General features: G+C 41.4%; 1 protein-coding gene across 1 annotated transcript; it reads right to left on the bottom strand.

Moving 5' to 3' along the window:
* Nucleotides 1-6181: 6181 nt before the first annotated feature.
* LOC139173169 (vomeronasal type-2 receptor 26-like) lies at nt 6182-23870 on the bottom strand. Its single transcript, XM_070763183.1, has 6 exons — nt 23641-23870; nt 21637-21928; nt 18912-19736; nt 17289-17507; nt 16838-16964; nt 6182-7071 (listed from the first exon to the last, which is right to left on the bottom strand). The coding sequence occupies exons 1-6, from the start codon at nt 23868-23870 to the stop codon at nt 6182-6184; spliced, it is 2583 nt and encodes an 860-aa protein (XP_070619284.1).
* Between the last annotated feature and the right edge of the window lie 1332 nt (nt 23871-25202).

Here is a 25202-nt window from a genome sequence, read left to right as displayed (position 1 = left end):
TCAGTTTGTATCTATTACGTGCTCTTGTGTTGTTGTTGTTGTTAAAGGTGAAGTAGTCATTGACAGGGAGTACATTATGATGTAAGATTTTATGAACAACAGTTAAATCAGTTCGGAGACAACGTAGTTGTAAATTTTCTACATTTAGTATTTGAAGTCTGGAGGAGTAGGGTAATTTGTTACATGAGGAGTGAAGGACTCTTCTTGTGAAGTATTTCTGGACTCCTTCCATTGTATTAATATCTGACATGCAGTGTGGATTCTACACAGGTGAGCTATATTGTAGAATAGGTCTGACAAATGTTTTGTATGCTCTGGATAATAAATCGGTGTTTCTAGAGAAGAAGCTACGTAAGATTAGGTTTACAATTCTTAATACTTTTTTGGCAATGCTGTTACAGTGGGCTCTAGCACCTAGGTCATTGGAAATGAGTACTCCAAGGTCTTTGACTGAGTTAGTTCAGTTTTACCAAGTATGCATTTAGTATTCGGATTCTTTTTTACCAATGTGCAGGATGGAGCATTTGTTGGTAGAGATTTGAAGTTGCCAGTTGTTAGACCATTCAGCTACATGGTCAAGGTCCTTTTGAAGGGTAGAAGTATTGTCAGTGGTATTAAATAGTTTAACATCATCAGCAAAGAGAACACAATTGCTTGTCATGTTGTCACAGAGATTGTTTATGTAGAGTATAAAGAGAGTAGGTCCTAAAACAATGCTTTGTGGGACACCATTGTTAACTGGAGCAGGATTAGATATGGCATTATCTATTTTGACCACCTGCTGTCTTGCAGAGATCAAGAGATGCCATAGGATTTTAGTTTCAAAAGAAGTTTGTCATGAACTACTGAGTCAAAGGCTTTGCAAAAGTCTATATAGATTGCATCTATTGATCCTGATCAAGTTGGGTAGTCCATATGTTTTTGCAGTGTAAGAGTTGTAGATTGCAAGATAATTTTTTCCTGAAACTGAATTGTTTGTTGGAAATTAGGTTATTAGTTTCAAGATGAAGTGTAATGGATTGGTTTATGATGGATTCCATGACTTTGCAAGTGACACAAGTCAGGGAAATTGGTCTGTAGTTTTCAACGTTGCTTGGATCACCTTTTTTGAAGATAGGGATGACTGTGGCTAGAGACCAGAGTTTAGGTAGGGAGCTAGTTTTAGAAGATATTTTGAAAATTATGCTTAGGGGTTCACCAGGGTTGAGGAGAGCTTTTTTAAGAAGTATGCTCATAGTCCCTCTGGTCCGATAGAAAGGGAAGGTTTTAGGTTGTGTAACGATTTTTTAACATTTTCCTCTGTAAATTCAATTAGTGTTAAATCATTGAAGTTAGTTGAGTTGCGACTAGGAAATGCTGGGCGTGAGCCGTTGCTATTAACAAAAACAGAGCTGAAGAAGGTGTTAAAGAGGTTGGCTTTAATTGTTTCATTGTTATACTCTTTATCATTAGGTCCTTTAAGGGGTGGGATGGATCTAGAGTCTTTGATCGTATTGTTTACCAAGTTATAGAGGGCACGAGTTGATTTTGTACATAGGAGGTTTTCTTCTTGATTAGAAACATAGAAACATAGAAGTCTGATGGCAGAAAAAGACCTCATGGTCCATCTAGTCTGCCCTTATACTATTTTCTGTATTTTATCTTAGGATGGATATATGTTTATTCCAGGCATGTTTAAACCCTGCTGTTCTGTTCGGGTCTGTGAGACCCGAAATCAACGTTTGAGACCCTGTAAAAAATTTTCCCTGCATATCTGAAACTTGAAATTTCATGACTTTTCATCATTTCAGGGGTTCTCTCTATGAGAATTTTTTTTGGGGGGTGGGAGGTTTCTTTCTTGCTGAAAAAAAAAACCTCCCTAATATTATGTTCCCGGGTCACCCTGACCCGGACCGAAAACTCTTCATTTGCAGTGCTTATGTTTGGTCTTTTTGAAAGCTTTTTTCACTTGGAAAGTAGTCTGAACATTTCTTCACACAATGGAATGAAAATTGAACTGAAAAAATTAATCCTTATTGGTTTATTTTGCCCATAAATGTGCCTCCCCCCCGTTTTTGTGAAAGTTTTTTCAATTTATGGATAGTTTTGCTTGCAAAATGCAGTCTATTTTACTGGAGTTGGTGTGGGAATGGTACCTTGAACATTTCTGAATATAAGAAAAATATAAAGGAACTGAAAAAAATGATTCTTACTGGTTTTTTAACATCAGAAATAAGGCCTCCCCCCCCCCTCGGCTGCTTGCAACCATTTTCACTTTTTTTTTTTTAATGCTCCAAATCCGAAATATTCTTTAAAATCTTAGGCATTCATTTACTCAATTTAACAATGCTGATCATAAAAATTTTTTTTTGGGGTGGTGGCTAATTGTTTTCTGGGCAAAAAAAAATCATCACTTCAAATCTGTTTCTGTTCGTATGTGACCGGACCAAAAAGATTTTTTTTAGGTACTTGAATTTGATCTTTTTGAAAACTTTTTCAACTGGAAAACTAGTTTGAACATTTATGAACATAATGATATGAAAATTGAACTGGAAAAATTGAGACTTATATTTTTATTTTGATCAAAAAGCCCCTCCCCCCATCCTTTCTGAATTTCGTGTCAATTTCTATTTTTTAAGGCTACAAATCCCTAAGGAATTTTCCCCCAAAAGGTTTGATATACTAAATTGAACATTTCTGAATATAAGAAAAATATAAATGAACTGAAAAAAATGGTTCTTATTGGTTTATTTTTGCCACAAAAGGGACACCCCCCCCCCCCCGGCCTTGCTGTGTGCCATTATTGTCACTGTTTATACATATTTGTCTAGAAATATTTGGAATATCCTTTTGAAAATCAACCACATTGTAGCCAGATAACTAATTTTATGAAAGAAATCCATTTTACTAAAAAAAAGTATGTAAGTTTGAAATTAACAGCATAATTTTTATATAAATTGAAATAACTTTATATGCAAAATAAACCAATATGCATCAATTTTTCCACTTCAATTTTCATATCATTATGTTCAGAAATGTTCAAGCTACAAATCCCACACCAACTTTAGTAAAATAGAATGGATTTTGCAAGCAAAACTATCCATAAATTGAAAAAACTTTCACAAAAACGGGGGGGAGGCACATTTATGTGCAAAATAAACCAATAAGGATTAATTTTTTCAGTTCAATTTTCATTCCATTGTGTGCAGAAATGTTCAAGCTACCAATCCCACACCAACTTTAGTAAAATAGAATGGATTTTGCAAGCAAAACTATCCATAAATTGAAAAAACTTTCACAAAAACGGGGGGGGAGGCACATTTATGTGCAAAATAAACCAATAAGGATTAATTTTTTCAGTTCAATTTTCATTCCATTGTGTGCAGAAATGTTCAAACATGTTTCCAGGTGAAAAAAGCTTTCAAAAAGACCAAATATAAGCACTGCAAATGAAGAGTTTTCGGTCCGGGTCAGGGTGACCCGGGAACATAACATTAGGAACTTTTATCGAACAGAACAGATCAGTTACTACCACGTCTGCTGGAAGTTTGTTCCAAGGATCTACTACTCTTTCAGTAAAATAATATTTTCTCATGTTGCTTTTGATCTTTCCCCCAACTAACTTCAGATTGTGTCCCCTTGTTCTTGTGTTCACTTTCCTATTAAAAACACTTCCCTCCTGGACCTTATTTAACCCTTTAATATATTTAAATGTTTCGATCATGTCCCCCCTTTTCCTTCTGTCCTCCAGACTATACAGATTGAGTTCATTAAGTCTTTCCTGATATGTTTTATGTTTAAGACTTTCCACCATTCTTGTAGCCCGTCTTTGGACCCGTTCAATTTTGTCAATATCTTTTTGTAGGTGAGGTCTCCAGAACTGAACACAGTATTCCAAATGTGGTCTCACCAGCATTCTATATAGTGGGATCATAATCTCCCTCTTCCTGCTTGTTATACCTCTAGCTATGCAGCCAAGCATCCTACTTGCTTTCCCTACCACCTGACTGCACTGTTCACCCATTTTGAGACTGTCAGAAATCACTACCCCTAAATCCTTTTCTTTTGAAGTATTTGCCAACACTGAACTGCCAATACAATACTCAGATTGAGGATTCCTTTTCCCCAAGTGCATTATTTTACATTTGGAAACATTAAACTGCAGTTTCCATTGCTTAGATCATTTATCTAGTAAAGCTAAATCATTTGCCATATTACAGACGCCTCCAGGAATATCAACCCTATTGCACACTTTAGAGTCATCGGCAAATAGGCAAACCTTCCCTACCAAACCTTCCCCTATGTCACTCACAAATATATTAAAAAGAATAGGACCCAGAACAGACCCTTGTGGCACACCGCTTGTAACCTGACTCTGCTCAGAATACTCGCCATTAACAATAACTCTCTGATGTCTACGCTTCAGCCAGCTGCAAATCCATTGAACTATCCAGGGATTAAGTCCAATCTTCACTAATTTATCTATCAGCTCTTTATGTGGAACCGTATCAAAGGCTTTGCTGAAGTCCAGGTAGGCAATATCCACGGCACCACCTTCATCCAACACCCTTGTGACATAGTCAAAGAAATCAATGAGATTAGTCTGACATGATTTGCCTTCAGTAAAGCCATGCTGATTTGGGTCCGATAAGTTATTGTTTTTTAGGTGCTGATTTATCCTCTTTTTGAGTAGAGTCTCCATCATTTTAACTACAACTGATGTCAAGCTAACTGGCCTGTAGTTACCAGCTTCTTCTCTACTGCCCTTCTTGTGAATAGGCACAACACTGGCCATTCTCCAATCCTCAGGAACTTCTCCTGTTAACAAGGATTGGTTAAACAAATCAGTCAGGGGGATAGTAATGACAGATCTGAGTACTTTAAGAACTCTGGGGTGGATGCCATCTGGACCCATTGCCTTATTTATCTTTAATCGTTCAAGTTCTTCTAAGACATCGGCTTAATGTGATAGTTGGTACATTCAGTCTTTATTTCATGACATAAATTTTTATAGCAGTTTTTAAAGTTTACAACATGGCCTGTTTTATATTTACACCAGAATAATCTTTTTTGGGATTGTAGCTTTCTTATTTTTATGGGTAATTTATTTTTCTTGGTTTTGGTGAATATTAGAGGTACATATGATTTTATGACTCTTTGGATCTCAAGAAAAAATATATTGTAATAGTCATCTACAGTGATGCAGTCGGAGAATATTGTGGTCCAGTCAAGGGATGAGAGATAAGATTCTATGTTTTCATAGTTGGCCTTTTTAAAGTTGAAATTGGTTGTCTTGTTCTTGGGGTTGTTTATTTGAGGAAGTACATTGAGGCAAAAGTCGATTGTGCTGTGGTCACTGTTGGAAAAGGGTTCTCTTACTTTGAGTTCATAAATTGAGTGTAAACTGTTGCATAAGATGAGGTCTAGGCAGTTGTTGAGTCTGATGTTGTCTTTAACCAGTTGCACTAGTCCTAGACTAGTGATAGCATTGTAGTTGAGTGGATGGGTTCAGTTGTACATTCATTTAGGGACCAGTTAATATGTGGTAGGTTTAAATCTCCAAGAAATATAAGAGGATGTTGGTAGGAGGTTGCCCATGTTAGTAGTGTGGTTAGCTTGTTCGCATGTGAGATGTCATAGTCAGGGGCTCTGTAAGGTAGGAGGAAGCGGAGTGTGGTGACTGAAGTTAGTTCACATATGATAGTTTCGGGAAGGTAAAGATCTTCTTTAACTTGGATTTCCTTTAGTTTGAGTGATTCTTTATAGAAGATTGCAACTCCACCTCCTGTTCGGGTTTTGCGGTCAGATCAGAAAACGTGGCAGTCATTAATTGTAATAATGGAGTTGGGGAGAGATACGTTTAACCATGTTTTGCATATAAATATGATGTCGTATTTGGCAGTTTTTAGTAAGGTAAGGAGCTCAGGTATTTTGTTAGCAATGCTTCTTGAGTTTATTAGTTTACATTTAATGTTAGAAGTGGTTGATGATGAGGAAGTAAGGGAAATGCATCCACTTCTTTGTTATTGTTATTGTTATTGTTATTGTTATCGTTATCGTTATCGTTATCGTTATCGTTATCGTTATCGTTACAAGCTGATCACTGGACCACTCTGTGACAATGAGTCAATGAAAAAGAGGGTGATCATTGGTGATTAACAGATATAGATGTCCTCACAGAAATCCAAGACATAAATCAGTGTTATTTGTGTCTCATTATATTATCTCGGCAATTCAGATCTGGCCTGAGTAGGATAATGTAGCATTTGGGGAAAAAGATGCAAGCCAAAAGACCAGCCCCAGAGGCCAAAATGGAGAAGATCTCCACAGCCACCATGGACTTCCCCTTGGAGCTCAGGTAGGTGGGCAGGAAAGTGATCCAAACACTGCAAAAGACCAGCATGCTAAAAGTAATGAACTTGGCTTCATTAAAGCTATCAGGCAATTTCCTAGCCAGAAAGGCCATAATAAAACTAACAAAGGCCAGAAAGCCCAGGTAGGCCAGGACTGTGTAAAACATTGAAACTGAGCCTTCCTGACATTCCAAGATGGTCTCTCCTTCCAAGGAGTGGAAGTCCAAGTTGGGAAATGGGGGAGAGGTTATCAGCCAGATGGCACAAAGAACTGCTTGGATCAGGGGACAGGCTAAGATAATGGAATTGGTCAGTGGTTTTCCTAAGAATTTCCTTGCCCTGTTTCCTGGTTTGGTAGCCAGAACCACCATGACTGTTTTTGCCAGCACAGAGGAAACTGCAAGGGAAAAGAGAATGGCAAAAGCAGTTTGTCGGAAGAGACAAGTGAGCGTCCTGGGCTGACCAATGAAGAGGAAGGAGCAGAGGAAACAGAGCAGAAGTGAGACCAGGAGGATATAGGTGAGATCTCGGTTGTTGGCTTTGACAATTGGTGTGTCATGATATTTACAGAAAACCACCAGTACTGCAGATGTGATGAGAGAAAGGAAAAGCGTTAGAGAAGCCAAAGTGTATCCGAGGATGTCTTGATAGCTGAGGAAGTGGATCTTCTTGGAAATGCATTGGTCCTTCTCCTTGTTGGGATACTTGTCTACTGGGCAGGGGTCACACTGGGCTGCATCTGAAATTAAGAATTTATGTATAAGAATTTCATCTGTCATGATCAGTATCCCTTCCCAAGGATTCCCATGACTTTCCCCTCATTCCTATTTGGTCCATTAATAGACACCAGTGTGCCCTGTTCTACTGTCCCCATTTATTTGTATTCGTTTTCATGTTCAGGTCCATGGTTTTTTTATTATTATTATTTTATTAATAGAGTTGAAAGGGACCGTTAGGTCATCGAGTCCAACCCCCTGCCTGAGCAGGAAACCCTACAGCATCCCAGCCAAATTGAAGTCCAATCTCCTCTTGAAGGTGTCCAGAGTTGGGGAGTTCACCACCTCCCCTGGCAGGCAGTTCCATTGGTTGATCGCTCTGACCGTCAGGAAGTTCTTCCTTATTTCCAGGTTGAATCTCTCCTTGGACAGCTTCCAACCATTGTTCCTCGTCCGGCCCTCTGGTGCCCTGGGGAATAAAGAGACCCCCTCCTCACCGTGGCAACCCCTCAAGTATCTGTAAACTGCTATCATGTCCCCTCTAGACCTTCTTTTTTCTAGGCTGTCCATGCCCAGTTCTCTCAATCTCTCTTCGTAAGTCTTGGCTTCGAGTCCCCTAATCATTTTGGTTGCTCTTTTTTGCACCTTCTCCAGAGTTTCGATGTCTTTTTTGTAGTGAGGTGACCAAAATTGGATGCAGTACTCCAGGTGGGGTCTGACCAGGGCATAGTAGAGTGGTATTAGTACTTCCCTGGTCTTGGAGCGTATTCCTCTGTTCATGCAGCTTAGGATTGAGTTGGCTTTTTTGGCTGCTGCTGCACATTGCTGACTCATGTTTAGTTGATTGTCCACCAAGACTCCAAGATCTCTTTCACAGTCACTACTGCTGAGTGGGGTATCTCCCAGGCTGTATGTATGTCTAGGGTTCTTTTTGCCGAGGTGGAGGACTCTGCATTTGTCGGTGTTAAAACTCATTTTGTTGGTATGGGCCCACTGTGATAGTCTGTCTAGGTCTTCTTGTACTCTGAGCCTGTCCTCAAGGGTGTTGGCTACCCCTGCCAGCTTGGTGTCATCTGCAAATTTTATTAGTTCCCCTTTTATTCCCTCGTCCAGGTCATTGATGAAGATGTTAAAGAGTACAGGACCCAGGACAGAGCCCTGTGGTACTCCACTGTCTACTTTTTTCCATGTGGATTTGGTGCCGTTGAGGACAACTCGTTGGGTGCGGTTGATCAGCCAACTGTTTATCCATCTACATGTGTAGTAATCTACTCCATTTTTTTCTAGTTTGTGGATTAGGAGATTGTGGTCGACTTTATCGAAAGCCTTACTGAAATCCAAGTATATGAGGTCCACTGAGTTGCGTTGGTCAACTGACTTGGTTATGGTGTTGAAAAATGATATGAGATTGGTTTGGCATGATTTGTTTCTGATGAATCCGTGCTGGTTTATTGGATATGATCTTGTTTGTTTCTAGGAAGTGGGTAAGTTGTTTTTTGATTATTTTCTCCAGTATTTTTCCAGGTATAGAGGTCAGACTGATTGGTCTGTAGTTACCTGGGTCAGTCTTTTTGCCTTTTTTGTGGATGGGGACTACGTCAGCTCGCTTCCAGTCTTCCGGTAGGTCTCCAGTGATCCAGGATATTTGGTAGATGAGGAGGAGTGGTTCCGCTATGGTGTCTGCCAATTCTTTTAGGACTTTGGGGTGAAGTCCGTCTGGCCCTGGTGATTTGTATTCGTTGAGTTCCCTCAGGTAGTCCCTCACTGTGCTTTTGTCTATGTTGAGTTCGGTTCTGGGGCAGTTTGTTGCAGTTAAATTGCAGATTGGTTGGAGGGAGGTTCCCTTTTGTGTGAAGACTGATGTAAAGTAGGCGTTGAGTAGCTGTGCTTGGTCATTGCTGTCTGTGATTTCTCTACCCTCTTCGTTTTTTAGTGTGACGATTGTTTCTTTGATTTTCTTAGGATCACCCAGGCTTCCTGAGTGGTTTTTCCTTCTAAGAGTTCGTTCCAGGGGCATTGTTCAAGGTTCGCTCTGAGCTTGTTAAAGTCCGCTTTTCTGAAGTCTGAGACTGTAGTGGTGTTGGGTATGGTAGCTAGTGATTGCACTATGTTGAATTTGAGGATGACGTGGTCGCTCTCTCCCAGTTTCCCTTCTTCTTCTGTTCCCTCTATTGTTTCTTCCCTGTTTGTTAGTATTACGTCTAATATAGCATTCCCTCTGGTTCCTGTTTCAACTTTTTGGGTTAGAAAGTTGTCAGCTAGACTGGAAAGAAATTTGGCAGACTTTCCGCTTGGTGCTGAGTTAGTTTTCCAGTTGATGTCTGGGTAGTTGAAGTCCCCCATTATTGTCGTGCTGTGTTTGTTGCATATGTCTGTTAGTTGGCATGTGAAGAGGTCGTCCATTGTGTCTGTTTGATTGGGTGGTCTGTAGTATACTCCAATTGTGGTGTTGCTCTTTTTTTCTTTTATGTTGACCCATATGATTTCTAGGGGGTTATCATCTTTGGTTGGATGTAGTTCTGTGGCATTGTAGTGGTCTTTGATGTATAGTGCAACACCTCCTCCTTTCTTGTTTGACCTGTTCTTCTTGAAGAGGTTGTAACCCATTATCTGTGTGTTCCAGGCGTGTGTTTCGTCCCACCAGGTTTCTGTGATTCCAATTAGATCGTATTGGCCCTCGTGTATTAATAATTCCAGTTCATCCTGTTTGTTTCCCAAGCTTTGTGCGTTCGTGTACAGGCATTTTAGATGTTTGTGTTTGTTTGCAGGTAGAAATTTTTTATTCTCAGGTTTGTTTGTAGGCTTGTCCCGTTCCCCTTCCTTGTTTTGTTCAGTGTTTTGTCATATAGTTTGGTCACCCTCCCCTCTCAGAGCTAGTTTAAAGCCCTCCTGATGAGTTGGGCTAGTCGGTTGCCTAGGAGGTTCTTCCCCGCTGTAGTGAGGTGTAGCCCGTCGCTTGCTAGAAGCCCTTCTTGGAGATAGTGCAGGCCATGGTCGAGGAAGCCGAAGTTCTTATGGCGACACCATCCTTTAAGCCAGTGATTTATCTGCGGGATTTTGCGTTCTCTGGCGGGGTGTCGTCCTCTAGTGGGGAGGATGGAAGAAAAAACAACCTGAGCACCTGTTTTTCTGATTGTGTCGCCCAAGTGGTCATAGTCTTTCATAATTTGGTTCATGTCTTTCCCTGTGTCATTGGTTCCCGCATGAATCACCAATAGTGGGTAGTAGTCCGTGGGTTTGAGTATTTTGGTGAGGTTTTCAGTTATGTCAGAGATTTTAGCTCCAGGGAGGCAGCACACCTCTCTAGATTGGTTGTCTGGTCTGCAGATGGGAGGCTCAGTTCCCCTGAGGATTGAGTCTCCAATTACCAGTACTCTCCTTTTCTTTTTGGCTGGCTTGGGGTGAGGGAGGTTAGCTTCTGTTGTTGAGGCTTTTGGTGGAGTTGTGCTGTGCTTGGTTCTTGGTGGTTCTTTGTCAGATGTTTGCAGGTTTTCTTGTTCCGAGAGTACTGAATATTTGTTGCTTGTAGGCAGTGGGGTTGGGAGGAGGAGGGTTGGAGTTGGTGGAGGCTTGTTTTTTCGTCTTAGGGTGATGTGTGTCCAGCTATTTACTGCTTCTGGGGCGTGGATTCGGCTTAGCTCCTCTGGGGTGTTGGTTTTGTTGGGAGTCTGATGGATTTTCTCATTGTGATGTTGGTGCTTCAGGGTTGTTAGGTTTTTCTCTAGGTTTTTGATTTTTTCCTCAAGTAGCTGGATGAGTTTGCATTTGTTGCAGATAAAGTTTTGGAGGTTTGAGGGGAGGAGTGAGTACATGGAGCACAAACTGCAGCACACCATGGATTCAGTTCCGTCTTCATCTATGCTTGTTCGGGGAGTGACTTCTGTGTGCATGGTTGGTGTATCTTCTCTCTCTCTCTCTGTGTTGTTCTTTATGTGTGTGGTAGGTTGCAGGGTGGGTGCGGGAGAGTGTAGAGGTGACATGTCTGCTCTTGTTGCTGGGTTGGTGATTTCCTCTGCTTCCCTGGTCAGCAAACCCGGTGTTCTTTTGCCTCGCGATGAGCTTTTAGCTTCTTCCCAGCATGCACCAGGAGTATGCAAATTACCCCCTGAAGCTCAGATTCCTGGGTGGTGAGTTCCTCTGCTTCCCTGGTCAGCAAACCCGGTGTTCTTTTGCCTCGCGGTGAGCTTTTAGCTTCTTCCCAGCATGCACCAGGAGTATGCAAATTACCCCCTGAAGCTCAGATTCCAGATTTTACCTATACCTGTTATCTAGTACATGTTTGTACTTGTACTAAATACAAAAAAATACAAATCCCATTTACACTTATGCACTGCCAATTCACTTTGACTGTCAGTAGTTCAGATTCTTGAATGGAACTTAATATTTAAACAATCCTTTTTATTCATTTGAACTGCCCAAATTTCCTGATTTCTTCATGCTTGACAGGGTTAGGTTTAGAGAGATGGAAAATGCTGACAGAAGGACACCTTTAATAAAACTTGAGTCTCCTCTTTCAGATAATTGACAGATGGTTTTTCTGAAGGGATGCGACTATATATAAGGCTAGCAGTGCACCCATAAAACTAGACTGCATCAAATTATTGAGGAGCAGAAAATTTCCTTGTCGGGGCAGACAGCTCAGATTCATAAACTGACAGTATGAGTACTCTAATGTAGTATATTCCCAACAAAAATGACAAAATTAATGTCTTTATTTACTCAATGTCTTCCTAGACCAGGAATTGGGAACCTGTGGCTCTGGAGCCACGTGTGTCTCTTTTGGCCCCTTGCTTTTGCTCTTTGTCCTATCACTGACTGGCTTCCTCCTCCCCTCCCTTACCTGGCCTGAGAAAGTAAGGCCTCCACTTCCACAGCGCCCCCCGAGGAGGACGGCTGTGTGGACAACTGTTGGTTCAGGAAGATTGCGTGCAGTTGAGCAAAAACATAGCAATTTTGGTCTCTCTGTATCGAATTCCTATAATGTTCTTGCGGATTTAAATAGTAAGGATGTTGGAGATATTAGCAAGGTCCCTCAGGCAGAGAATGAGGGGATGTTCAAAGGGGAAGTTGTCGTAAATGTCACCAAACCATCAAGCGCAGTTAGAAATAAAAAGAGGACACATTTTCTTGTGGGTGATTCGACTGTTAGAGGTGTTGATTTGGGACAGAGCAAGGATGTGGTGAAGGTGCTGAGGTGTCTCCCAGGGGCCACTGCCAGCAGGGACAGGAGGCGGATTACAAACATTGTTGAGGCTGTGAGTAAAGGTAATAACGTTGATGTGGTGGTGCATCTTGGCAGAAATGATTTGTCCCAGAGAAATGTTAATGTAGTAAAAAGAGATTTTCAATGTCTAAGTGTGGAGATGGGTAAAATAACTGATTCAGTGACTTTCTCAGAGGTGTTACCGGTTTGTGGCCAAGAGGATAAAACAATGTGTATCAGAGAGTTTAATGTGTGGTTAAGGCAGTGGTGTAATGCTGAAGGTTTTGGCTATGTAAGTCATGATGTCAGTATGTGGTCTAATAGGGAGTTGTTTAAGAGGGATGGTTTGCATCCATCATACAGAGGTACCCAGGTGCTCGGTGAGGAATTCAGAACTTTTTTGGACAGGCATTTAAACTAGGTAAAGGGGACAGAGATGTAACTGATGTGGGTGATTTCTGTCCCCAACCAATGAGGATAAAGCAGTTTTTGGAAGCTTATGAAAAGGGAGCTGCAAATGAAATAGATGTAGTTGTTGATGATAAGGGGCAAACTAATAATGAAAATAATGTTCTTCGGGTAATGTGCACGAATGCTCGAAGCTTGAGCAACAAGCTCTGTGAATTAATGGCCATAATATATAGAGATAATTTGGACCTGGTTGCCATAACTGAGACATGGTTTAAGGATTCTAATGAATGGGAAATATCCATACCAGGATATACACTGTATAGGAAGGATAGAATAGAGAGAAGGGGAGGTGGAGTAGCCATTTATATTAAAGAAAGTCTAAAAACAACACTAATTCACAATACATGTCAAGATCTAGAGACTCTCTGGATTTGCATGCAAAATAAAGAAGGTTCTGTCATTAGAATTGGGGTGATCTAGAGGCCTCCAGGGCAATCCGAGGAATATGACAACAAGATGGTGGATGAAATTACCCAAATGGCAGTAAAGGGAGATATTGTGGTTATGGGTGATTTCAACATGACTGATGTTGACTGGAATATCCCCAGTGCCCTTACATGCAAAAGTAAGAATATAGTAGAGGCCTGTACAGGAGCAGCTCTGGCACAGCTGGTTAAGACACCAACTAGAGGGGAGAATATTCTAGATTTAGTTTTTACGAATGGGAATTGGGTTTCAGATGTCAAGGTGGGAGACAATTTAGGATGCAGTGACCATCTATGTTTGTGGTTTGATGTAAAAACTAATTGTGAGCAATCCTATAATGCAACCAAAGTATTGGATTTCAGAAAAACAAATTTTAATGCAATGGGGGAATATTTAGAAAATGAATTAAAGGGGAGGGATAAAATGGCAGGAGCGAGCACCCAGTGGACTGTATTAAAAAAGGCCATCTTAAAAGCCACTGGACTGTATGTAAGACAAATAACTAAAGGTAAAAGAAAGAAGAAACCGCTATGGTTTAGCAATGATGTAAGGGCTATAGTCAATGAAAAAAAGGCTGCCTATAGGAGGTATAAAGAGTCTGGAAGTATAGCTGATAGGGAGGTGTATAAAATGAGACAGAAGGAGGCGAAACAGATAATATATGCTGCTAAAGCCTCAAAAGAGGAAGAAATTGCCAAATCTGTAAAGAAGGGGGATAAAACCTTTTTCAGATATATTAGTGATAAGAAGAAGAAAAACTGCGGCATCACGAAACTTAGTACTGGGAATAATACATGCATTAATGGGAATAAGGAGATCGCTGACCATTTCAATAGCTACTTCTGTTCAGTTTTCTCAAAAGACACCGTACAAAATAATACTATAGAGGGATATAGCATTGCTTCCAGCTGTACGGATTCAGCTCCAGTGATCTTAGAAGCCGATGTCTTAGAAGAACTTGAACGATTAAAGATAAATAAGGCAATGGGTCCAGATGGCATCCACCCCAGAGTTCTTAAAGAACTCAGATCTGTCATTACTACCCCCCTGACTGATTTGTTTAACCAATCCTTGTTAACAGGAGAAGTTCCTGAGGATTGGAGAATGGGCAGTGTTGTGCCTATTCACAAGAAGGGCAGTAGAGAAGAAGCTGGTAACTACAGGCCAGTTAGCTTGACATCAGTTGTAGTTAAAATGATGGAGACTCTACTCAAAAAGAGGATAAATCAGCACCTAAAAAACAATAACTTATTGGACCCAAATCAGCATGGCTTTACTGAAGGCAAATCATGTCAGACTAATCTCATTGATTTCTTTGACTATGTCACAAAGGTGTTGGATGAAGGTGGTGCCATGGATATTGCCTACCTGGACTTCAGCAAAGCCTTTGATATGGTTCCACATAAAGAGCTGATAGATAAATTAGTGAAGATTGGACTTAATCCCTGGATAGTTCAATGGATTTGCAGCTGGCTGAAGCATAGACATCAGAGAGTTATTGTTAACGGCGAGTATTCTGAGCAGAGTCAGGTTACAAGCGGTGTGCCACAAGGGTCTGTTCTGGGTCCTATTCTTTTTAATATGTTTGTGAGTGACATAGGGGAAGGTTTGGTAGGGAAAGTTTGCCTATTTGCCGATGACTCTAAAGTGTGCAATAGGGTTGATATTCCTGGAGGGGTCTGTAATATGGTAAATGATTTAGCTTTACTAGATAAATGGTCAAAGCAATGGAAACTGCAGTTTAATGTTTCCAAATGTAAAATAATGCACTTGGGGAAAAGGCATCCTCAGTCTGAGTATTGTATTGGCAGTTCTGTGTTAGCAAATACTTCAAAAGAAAAGGATTTAGGGGTAATGATTTCTGACAGTCTCAAAATGGGTGAACAGTGCAGTCAGGCGGTAGGGAAAGCAAGTAGGATGCTTGGCTGCATAGCTAGAGGTATAACAAGCAGGAAGAGGGAGATTATGATCCCGCTATATAGAATGCTGGTGAGACCACATTTGGAATACTGTGTTCAGTTCTGGAGACCTCACCTACAAAAAGATATTGACAAAATTGAACGGGTCCAAAGACGGGCTACAAGAATGGTGGAAGGTCTTAAGCATAAAACGTATCAGGAAAGACTTAATGAACTCCATCTGTATAGTCTGGAGGACAGAAGGAAAAGGGGGGACATGATCGAAACATTTAAATATATTAAAGGGTTAAATAAGGTTCAGGAGGGAAGTGTTTTTAATAGGAAAGTGAACACAAGAACAAGGGGACACAATCTGAAGTTAGTTGGGGGAAAGATCAAAAGCAACATGAGAAAATATTATTTTACTAAAAGAGTAGTAGATCCTTGGAACAAACTTCCAGCAGACGTGGTAGATAAATCCACAGTAACTGAATTTAAACATGCCTGGGATAAACATATATCCATCCTAAGATAAAATACAGAAAATAGTATAAGGGCAGACTAGATGGACCATGAGGTCTTTTTCTGCCATCAGACTTCTATGTTTCTATGTTTCTATTCTCTGGGGCTGGTTGAGGAAAATAGCCACCTCCAGCCAACAATTCCCTTTGGAGAATCCTCCTTATGACTCCCTGACTGGCTACAGTGGGACTAGGACTGTACACATCCATGGGGGAGATCACAAAGTGAGTGCCAAGTGCAGGAAAGGTGCCCTTTGATTGTGGGCAGCAGGGGGGTGCTTGTTTAAGGAGGGTATTTGGATGTGGCTTCTTTCCTGCTCTAAGTATCTGGTCATTGCCTTGTCATGTCCCATCCCACCCACCACAAATCTTTGGCTGAGCAGGGTGGGCATAAGATCCATCCTGAAGTGGCAGTAAGCAAATACTGACTTCACTCCAGTGACCCTCCTATCCTCTTTCTACTCTCATGTGGGGGAGGGGGCATGGCAAGGCAATGGTCAGATCCTTAGGGCAAGAGAAAAGCAGCCCTGAGCTGCCTTCATGCCACATTCGTGCATAAGGCAGCCTTCACGTCCTGCTGCTTTGGACTAAAGATCAGCCGAAGAACAGCAGGGAGATGGGATGGGATGGGGTAGGGTAGGACATGACAAGGCAGTGGTTGGATCCTTAGGGAAAGAGAGAATGCACATCCAAAGAGCCTCTTTAAGTGACCAGCTGCATACCACCCGTCCTCCACTATTGCCTTTGAACCTTGCTTCCTGCAAATGCCACAACCCACCAGGAAGTTGTGAGAAGGGGAAGAGGGTCACCCGAAGAGAAGCCACTGGTGGTGATTGTTCCTCAGCACAGACAGAAAGTAGGGAGAGGGAGAAAGAGTAATAGGAGAAAGAGAAAAATGAGGGAGGGAGGTAGAGAAAGATGGTGAGAGGAAGAAAAAGAGATGGAGAGGGAGAGAAAGAGACAGATAACTTTTTTCTAATAGAAAACCGACCCACAAAACCTGGGTTGGGGTACAGGGGGGGTCATGTGATTCGGTGGGAGTGTCATCAAGTTGGCCATACCCACCCAGGTTTTGTGTCTCTGGGTGTTTTGTTTTCTCTGGGAAAAGAGTCCAAATTACTTTTTGACTTTTTATTTTTTGTTTTATTTATTTATTTATTGGATTTATATGCCATCCCCCTCCAAGGACTCGGGGCAGCTTAAAACATATTTTAAGATTGCCGACCCCTGTTCTAGACACTGGAATATCTGCATGTGAAAAGTACTCTACCTGTCTTATTTGAGATGGTTCCATCTGGACAAAGGGCACATTGGTAGCAGCAAATGGGCTGGCCCTCTGGAACTCGTCTCCTCTCTCCTGCATGGCACCTCTTCTTGCCACACCTGGCAAAGGGCTTCTACTGAAAGGGAAAAAAGAAATAGCATCCTGGTTTCAAGCAGAACTTTCCCACTCATTGGTAAAGGTTTCACAGATTTGACCTCAAATTTGTTAACCTCAAATGCAAGTAATTCACCAAATTCCAAAAGTCTTTCCTGCATCTATATACATGTTTTTACCTTAGAATAGGTGTTCTAGCTACGCTGCCTGGAGAATTCTGGGAGTTGAAGTCCACAAGTCTTAAAGTTGCCATGTTTGAGGACCTCTACCTTAGAAAGATGTTCATCATCCCCAGGAGAGAGTGATTCTTTACCTGAATTTACAACATTTCTTTCCAGCTCACCTTTGAGGCCCAGATGATCCCATCAGAGTTAATGGTGAAATCCTGGCCTTGGGCAGCCCTGGAATACTTTTGCCCAACTTTCACAGACACAAAAGATTTATTGGAGTGGACAACCCAGTTGACGATATCATAACGAGGAGTTCTCAGTCCATTTTGTGAGAAGGAGATTTCTTCACCAGCACTGTTGTTGAAGTGGACATTTCTTAAATTGGCAAGAACCTGAAAGAAAAGAGATCTTCAGAAATTGGAGCAATTACCTGAAAGGCAGAAATAGAATAGAATAGAATAGAATGGAATGGAATGGGATGGGATGGGATAGAACATTGAATTATTGTCATAGGGGTCAAATAAGCAATCAGGAAACAATACAGTGATACCTCATCTTACGAACACCTCTTCATACAAACTTTTTGTGATGCGAACCTGGTGCTTAAGATTTTTTTGCCTCTTCTTCCGAACTATTTTCACCTTACAAATAGCGTTGGGCAAACCGAACTTGCATAGTTCGGGTCCATGCCGAACTTTGCGGGGTTCAGCATACTGAACCTGAATCTGGACTTTTAAAAAAGTCTGTGTTCACGTTCGGCATTCACTCGAACACCACAGTAGATGGGAGGGGGAGACGGGGAGGGCTCTGAGGCTCAAGCCGCCAACTTGGCTTGGGGTGGGCAGGAGGGGCAACTCCAGACCCGGAGCCTGACACCTCCCCCACAGTGCTTCGCCTCCCGCCAGGCCAGAGAGGTGGGGTAGCAGGTTCTGCTGGCCAGCTATTCAGGATTCCGGCCAGCAGCTTCAAGCTTGCAGTGGGCGGGAGGGGGAGACGGGAAGGGCTCTGACTCAAATACCCAGTGATAAACAGAATATTTTGTATTGTTGACAATTGAGTCAAATATTTAATATTTCTCTTGGTTTCTCATATCTCAACCAACTGTAGCTTTTCAGATGTAGACTTGTGACAAAAATTATAAAAGTCATGATGTCTTACCTCTGCAAGCTATTCACAGCTGCATTGCTATTACTATTAATTTTCTCATTGTTCCTATCAGCCATCTCCTTCCACTCATGACTGTAAGTCTGTAACTTTTCCCTTGTATCCCTTGGATTTATATCAATATTTGTATCCATATTGCTTATTTGTATCATATGACAACCATTAAGTGTTGTATCTCATAATTCTTGACAAATGTCAATTTTTACTACCACACTGTGGGCATGGCTTATGCATTTTGTTTCAACATCTTTCATCTTTTTACATGTTCAGGTTGCATGTTGAGGAAAACTGAGGAGGTTCTGCAGATATACCCTTTAGGACTTCATCTGTCCTGTTCTAGCATCTTGCACGTTGCACAAATGCATCCAGATTATCTTGTTGTGAGATGACACCTCCTCCTTGGCAACCTACTGATACTCTTAGAACTCTGAATATGTTTCAGGACCATATAGTGTATAGGTTATTTTCTTTTGCCCCCTCTTTCAACAAAACATTTATTGAATATTATCGTTTTTTTAAAGTAATTGCTGGTTTACTCTGTTCAGAGATGCCTTGATAGGATTTCAAGAAATGCATATGAGAAGCTTCTTCTCTATTGATCTATGAACTGGATAAAATGTCACAGAGATTACCTGCCATGGCTTCACATTTGTGATCCTCTCTCCAAGCTTCAGCATAGCCGGTCGTGCTCCTGATCCATAAAGTGCATGCAATGCATGTGACACTGCATAAATGGCATTGTAGATATTGTAACTTTCACCTGTCATCCTTATTTCAAAAATAACATCTGGAATATTCTGTAAATTCTCCTTTCCTGTACAGTGTTGTCTCCCTTTTGGAAGGACCTTGCCTGGTTTGAGGATATGGCAGCCAAAGAGTGTTTCCCACCAATTCAGGAGAAAGATGTCTCCTTCTTTCATCAAATGGTATAAAGACAGGAGGAAATGGCTGAATTCTGGGACATCACCACTTTGTTCCCTAAACTGTAAAGCCCCATGCAAAGGTGCTAGACTTTCAGCAATGTTTCCCTGCATAGCAAATTTCCAGTGAGAAGTTAGGATCCAAACATTTTGAAGTCGTACCTTTTTATATATTACAGAAAATTTCAGAAATGTCAAAAATTTTACAGTATCAGTGGAATCTCCAAACAGAATAATAACTTCAGCTTTCAATACAATATTCGAAAGGAATTTCTTGAGTGCAATATTTACGTCCTTAGTGTTCAAACTTTCAGTAAAGGCCAAGCAGATTTCCTTCTCCTTCAGCATTGGCATCAACGTTGAAATGAAATGTTCTGCACTGTCATCTTCAGAGGTCCCAAGCCCAACCCAGTTCCACTGGAAATGCAGGATTAGTTGAACTAAACCCACACACTGAGGAAAGTCACTGGGGTTAATCCGGAAGAAGGAAGGATAAACTGGTCTGTATTCCTGAGGGAACTCAAAGCCAACACCAAGCTGGAGAAAGGGAGATTCCTCTTTCAAAAACAAGGTAAAGTTTTGTGCTCACTTCACATGCTCTTTTTTAATGTTACATATCAGGCAGACTTACCGTATTTTTTGGAGTCTAAGATGCACCAGAGTATAATAAGCACCTTAGTTTTTTTGGAAGAAAATAGGGAAAAGAATCTGCTTACCAGGTATTCATCTGGGTAGCCTCCTTAGTCAGCACATTATTTTATCCCCTGGTTAAGGGCTTTAAAAAAAATTATTCAGAGAGAGTAATAATGAAAGAGTTTGCAAGCCAATAAGAGCTGGGAACAGCATTAACACCTGGAAAGAAACTTTGGGAGCGGGTAGAGCAATGGAAAAAGGTTTGCAAAGACTTAGGGCTTGGAAAACCTTCTTTGCAGAGAGTAAGAATGAAAGAGCTTGCAAGCTGGTAAGCGCTAGGATCATTGTTAGTGCCTGGTTAGGGCTGGAAAGACATTTGGAGCAACGTAGACCAATGGGGGGGGGGGGAAACTGAAAAGACCTAGGGCTTGTAAAACATAGAAACATTGAAATATAGAAGACTGACAGCAGAAAAAGACCTCATGGTCCATCTAGTCTGCCCTTATACTATTTTCTGTATTTTATCTTAGGATGGATATATGTTTATCCCAGGCATGTTTAAATTCAGTTATTGTGGATTTATCTAACACGTCTGCTTGAAGTTTGTTCCAAGGATCTACTACTCTTTCAGTAAAATAATATTTTCTCATGTTGCTTTTGATCTTTCCCCCAACTAACTTCAGATTGTGTCCCCTTGTTCTTGTGTTCACTTTCCTATTAAAAACACTTCCCTCCTGGACCTTATTTAACCCTTTAACATATTTAAATGTTTCGATCATGTCCCCCCTTTTCCTTCTGTCCTCCAGACTATACAGATTGAGTTCAATAATTCTTTCCTGATACGTTTTATGCTTAAGACCTTCCACCATTCTTGTAGCCCATCTCTGGACCTGTTCAATTTTGTCAATATCTTTTTGTAGGTGAGGTCTCCAGAACTGAACACAGTATTCCAAATGTGGTCTCATCAGCGCTCTATATAAGGGGATCACAATCTCCCTCTTCCTGCTTGTTATACCTCTAGCTATGCAGCCAAGCATCCTACTTGCTTGTCCTACTGCCCGACCACACTGCTCACCCATTTTGAGACTGTCAGAAATCACTATCCCTAAATCCTTCTCTTCTGAAGTTTTTGCTAACACAGAACTGCCAATGCAATACTCAGATTGAGGATTCCTTTTCCCCAAGTGCATTATTTTACATTTGGAAACATTAAACTGCAGCTTCCATTGCTTTAACCATTTATCTAGTAAAGCTAAATCATTTACCATATTACAGACCCCTCCAGGAATATCAACCATTTCTCAACAGAGAGAAACAATGAAAGAGCATGCAAGGTAAGAGCTGGGAAAATAGTTAGCAGGTAGTTAGGGCTGAGGAAAAAAGCTACATTCAGAGTATAAGACATATCCAAATTATCAGCCTCTGTTAGGGACGAAAAGGGTGCGTCTTGTACTCCGAAAGATATGGTACTTCAATTAACAAGCTTAATCCTCTTCTCTTCCTAGGAAGACCTGCTATATATTTTGTTTGGTTGTGACATGTCAGAAGAAAAGAAATAATTAACCTGGTAGAGGTGATAAATTGCAGTGAAATGCTGGCTAAACTTTTATGAAAGTCAGAAATTAATTTTTCTTGGCAAGTAAAGCATTTCAGAATTATTTCATTATCGGTCTGTTGGGGTTATATATCTTGACACGTAAAATATAAAAGTGGATTCAACTCTAGGATATCCCCCTCAATAACATTGTTTTCATCCTTGATTTCTGTGTGAGCTTCCATACTGTATCCAGTGAAGCACCCTTACCTGTGGAACCTTGTAGATGCCAAAGATGGAAGCCATCTGCCTTGAGGATTTGGGGTGGTCACCTCCAATGATAGAGAGCAGAATGTCCTGCCTGTCACATTTATAACCTGGAATCATTCGGCCCCATGTGGACAGCAAGGAGAGGCTAATTAAAGAAATGATCTTCTCAATCCGAACATTGTCACAAATGTGGAAGCCAAGTGTGAGGTTGGGGAGGAGAACCAAATCTTTGTTGATCTCTGTGACTGCAAACTCTAAGGCTAGGAACTCTTGGTATTTCTTGAACATGGGTCTGTGGTAAAGAAAACACTGGGAGCATTACAGGGAGTATATATATATATATATATGTGTGTGTGTGTGTGTGTGTGTATGTGTGTGTGTGTGATTTAGAATAGAATAACAGAATTGGAAGGGACTTTGGAGGTTCAGATTGGATTAGATTATTATTACAGTTGGAAGGGACCTTGTAGGTCATCTAGTCCAACACCCTGTTTAGGCAGGAAACCCTACCTAAGATGATGGATAACCATTGAGACAAATGGTTATCCATCACCATCTTCTTAAAAACTTCTAGTGTTGGAGCATTTAAAATGTCCCTAGGCATGTTGTTCCATTGGTTAATTGTTCTGTCAGGAAATGTCTCCTTATTTCTAGGTTGCTTCTGTCCTTGAGTAGTTTCCATTCATTTCTTGCTCTACCTTCAAGTGCTTTGGAGAATAGCTTGACTCCCAATTCTTTTTGGCATCCCCTGAGATATTGGAACACTGATATTATGTCTCCCCTAGACTTTCTTTTCATTAAACCAAACATATCAAACTCCTGCAACCATTCTTCACATGTTTTAGCCTCCAGCTCCTAATCATCTTTGTTAGAAACATAGAAAAATAGAAGACTGAGTCTGTCCTTATACTATTTTCTGTATTTTATCTTAGGGTGGATATATGTTTATCCCAGGCATGTTTAAATTCAGTTACTGTGGATTTACCAACCACGTCTGCTGGAAGTTTGTTCCAAGGATCTACTACTCTTGTTGCTCTTCTCTAAACTCTTTCTAGAGTCTCGATATATTTTTAATATAGTGGCAACCAAACCTGGATGCAGTACCAAGGCATTATAAAGTGGTATTAGAGAGCCAAGGTGGTCCAGTGGTTAAAATGCTAGCTGCAGTTCGGCAATTTAAATCTCACCAGCTCAAGGTTGACTCAGCCTTCCATCCTTCTGAAGTGGGTAAAATCATTACCTGGATTGTTGGGGACAATATGCTGACTCTGTAAACCCCTTAGAGAGGGCTGTAAAAGCTCTTTGAAGTGGTATATCAGTCTAAGTGCTATTACTATTAACACTTCTTCATTATATCCCTCTGTTTATGCAGACTAGAACTGTATTGGTTTTTTTGGTTAATTGCTCCCACCATTAGGAAATTTCTTCTTAGTTCTAAACTTCTTCTGTCTTTGTTAGTTTCCACTCTTTCTTATCTTGGTGCTTTGGAAAATAGTTTGATCCCCTTGTCTTTGTAGGATCCTAACTACACTCTTTTTTTCCTTTAGATTAGACATAATCCAATTCCTGTAACCATTGGTGTAAGTTTTAGCCTCCACCCACCTAATCATCTTTGTGGCTCTTATCTGCATACTTTACAGAGTATCACTTTTTGTTGTTGTTGTATTGTGATAACCAGAACTGGTCACCACAATACAAACCTGGTCTTATAACAATGCCAGACAATGAAAAATAGTTAAACTTTTCTATGAATTTTCTACTATGACTTTCTACCAAAATGAACATTGTCACCTATTTTTAAAGTCAGCACAATTTTGGTTTTATTGTTCCTCACTTTTTATGGAGTCTGTCATCTTCCTGGTATAGAATTCTGGAATGATTGAGAATTTGAGCCTGCTTTAAGATCAAAGGCAAGAACTAAACCAGGACATTAGAACAGTAAACCAAAGATTTCTGAACAAAGAAAATAATTAATGATTTTTTTCCCTGCCAGGTGCAACTTACAAAGAATTATAACGAGGTCTGAATGGCTCCTTCTGAAAATCAGGGACTCTGGAGAACATATGAGTTTGCAGGGGTAAATTCCCACCAATAATGAGATCACCGGGTCTGTAATAGTGCATTGTTCCTTTAGGCTTGAACAAATTCCTCAACACACATACTGCTCGCCTCCTCTTAGCAGTAGTTGGAGGAAAGAGGCAGAAGAGCAGCAGCAGGAGAGGCAGCCCAGTCATTCTTATCCGTTCTAAATTATAAACCAAGGTTCATGCAGAAGCTGAATTACATGCATGAACAAAGCAAAAAGTAAGGACAACTGAGTCTCAACAAATCCAGGAAACACTCTTTTCAACACAAGGCAAATGTAATTTCACAGATCCTGCCCCTAGTGGATGACTTTGGAATATGTTTTCAAAGCAGGTTTAACCTGGAATAATTTGGGGGACAGAAATCCAGAGGGATACATTATGAATTACTCTTATGATAATTGCAAAGGAAAAGAATCCTCCTATACACTCATATTATTCATACTCCAGAATGAGGAAAACAAGTTTGTCTCTCTTGTTGTTGTTGTTTGGACCCAGTGTTTGGACCCAGTGTTCTGCTATACAGTGATACCTCAAGATACGAACCCCTCGTCTTACGAACAACTCGTGATACGAACCCGGGGTTCAGAAAAATTTTGCCTCTTCTTACGAACTTTTTTCGAGTTACGAATCGGCATTCGGAGACTGCTGGGAAGCCGCGCGGCTGTTTTAAAAGGTGAAAGCCGGGCGGCGGGGCTTCCCAGAAGCCTCCCGAACGCCAGTTCGTAACTCGAAAAACGTTTGTAAGAAGAGGCAAAATTTTTCTGAACCCCGGGTTCGGTTCGGGAGGTTGCTGGGAAGCCCCCCAGGCCAGCTGTGACCTTTTAAAACAGCCGCGCCGCTTCCCAGCTGTCTCCCGAAGCTGAACACGGAAGTTCGGCTTTGGCGTTCGGCTTTGGGAGACAGCTGGGAAGTGGCGCGGTTGTTTTAAAAGGTCACAGACGGCCTGGGGGGCTTCCCAGCACCCCCCTGAACCCTGAACCTGGAAGTTCGGCACATGTTCGGGGTTCGGGGGAGTGCTGGGAAGCCCCCCAGGCCGGCTGTGACCTTTTAAAACGACCGCGCCGCTTCCCAGCTGTCTCCCAAAGCCGAACGCGGAAGTTCGCCTTTGGCGTTCGTTTTTGGGAGACAGCTGGGAAGCGGCGCGGTTGTTTTAAAAGGTCACAGCCGGCCTGGGGGGCTTCCCAGCACCCCCTGAACCCCAAACCCGGAAGTTCGGCACAAGTTCGGGGTTCGGGGGGTGCTGGGAAGCCCCCCCAGGCCGGCTGTGACCTTTTAAAATGGCCGCGCTGCTTCCCAGCTGTCTCCTGAAGCCGAACGCTAAAGCCGTTCGGCTTTGGGAGACAGCTGGGAAGCAGTGCGGCTGTTTTAAAAGGTCGCAGCCGGCCTGGGGGCTTGCCAGCACCCTCCCGAACCCGGGTTTGGGGTTCGGGGGGTGCTGGGAAGCCCCCCAGGCTGGCTGCAACCTTTTAAAAGAGCCAT

The sequence above is a fragment of the Erythrolamprus reginae genome, chromosome 1 (assembly GCF_031021105.1).
Source record: "Erythrolamprus reginae isolate rEryReg1 chromosome 1, rEryReg1.hap1, whole genome shotgun sequence".
Lineage (NCBI taxonomy): Eukaryota > Metazoa > Chordata > Lepidosauria > Squamata > Dipsadidae > Erythrolamprus > Erythrolamprus reginae.
This window is presented reverse-complemented; position numbering and strand designations above follow the sequence as displayed.

Excerpts from the sequence above, each read along its gene's own strand:
- LOC139173169 (XM_070763183.1), bottom strand. The coding sequence starts at position 23,870 with ATGACTGGGCTGCCTCTCCTGCTGCTGCTCTTCTGCCTCTTTCCTCCA. Across the intron at positions 19,737-21,636 it reads GCATCTACAAGGTTCCACAG|CTTGGTGTTGGCTTTGAGTT; the intron begins GTAAGGGTGCTT and ends CCCTTTCTCCAG. Across the intron at positions 17,508-18,911 it reads CAAATGTGAAGCCATGGCAG|GTTCTTGCCAATTTAAGAAA; the intron begins GTAATCTCTGTG and ends CTTTTCTTTCAG.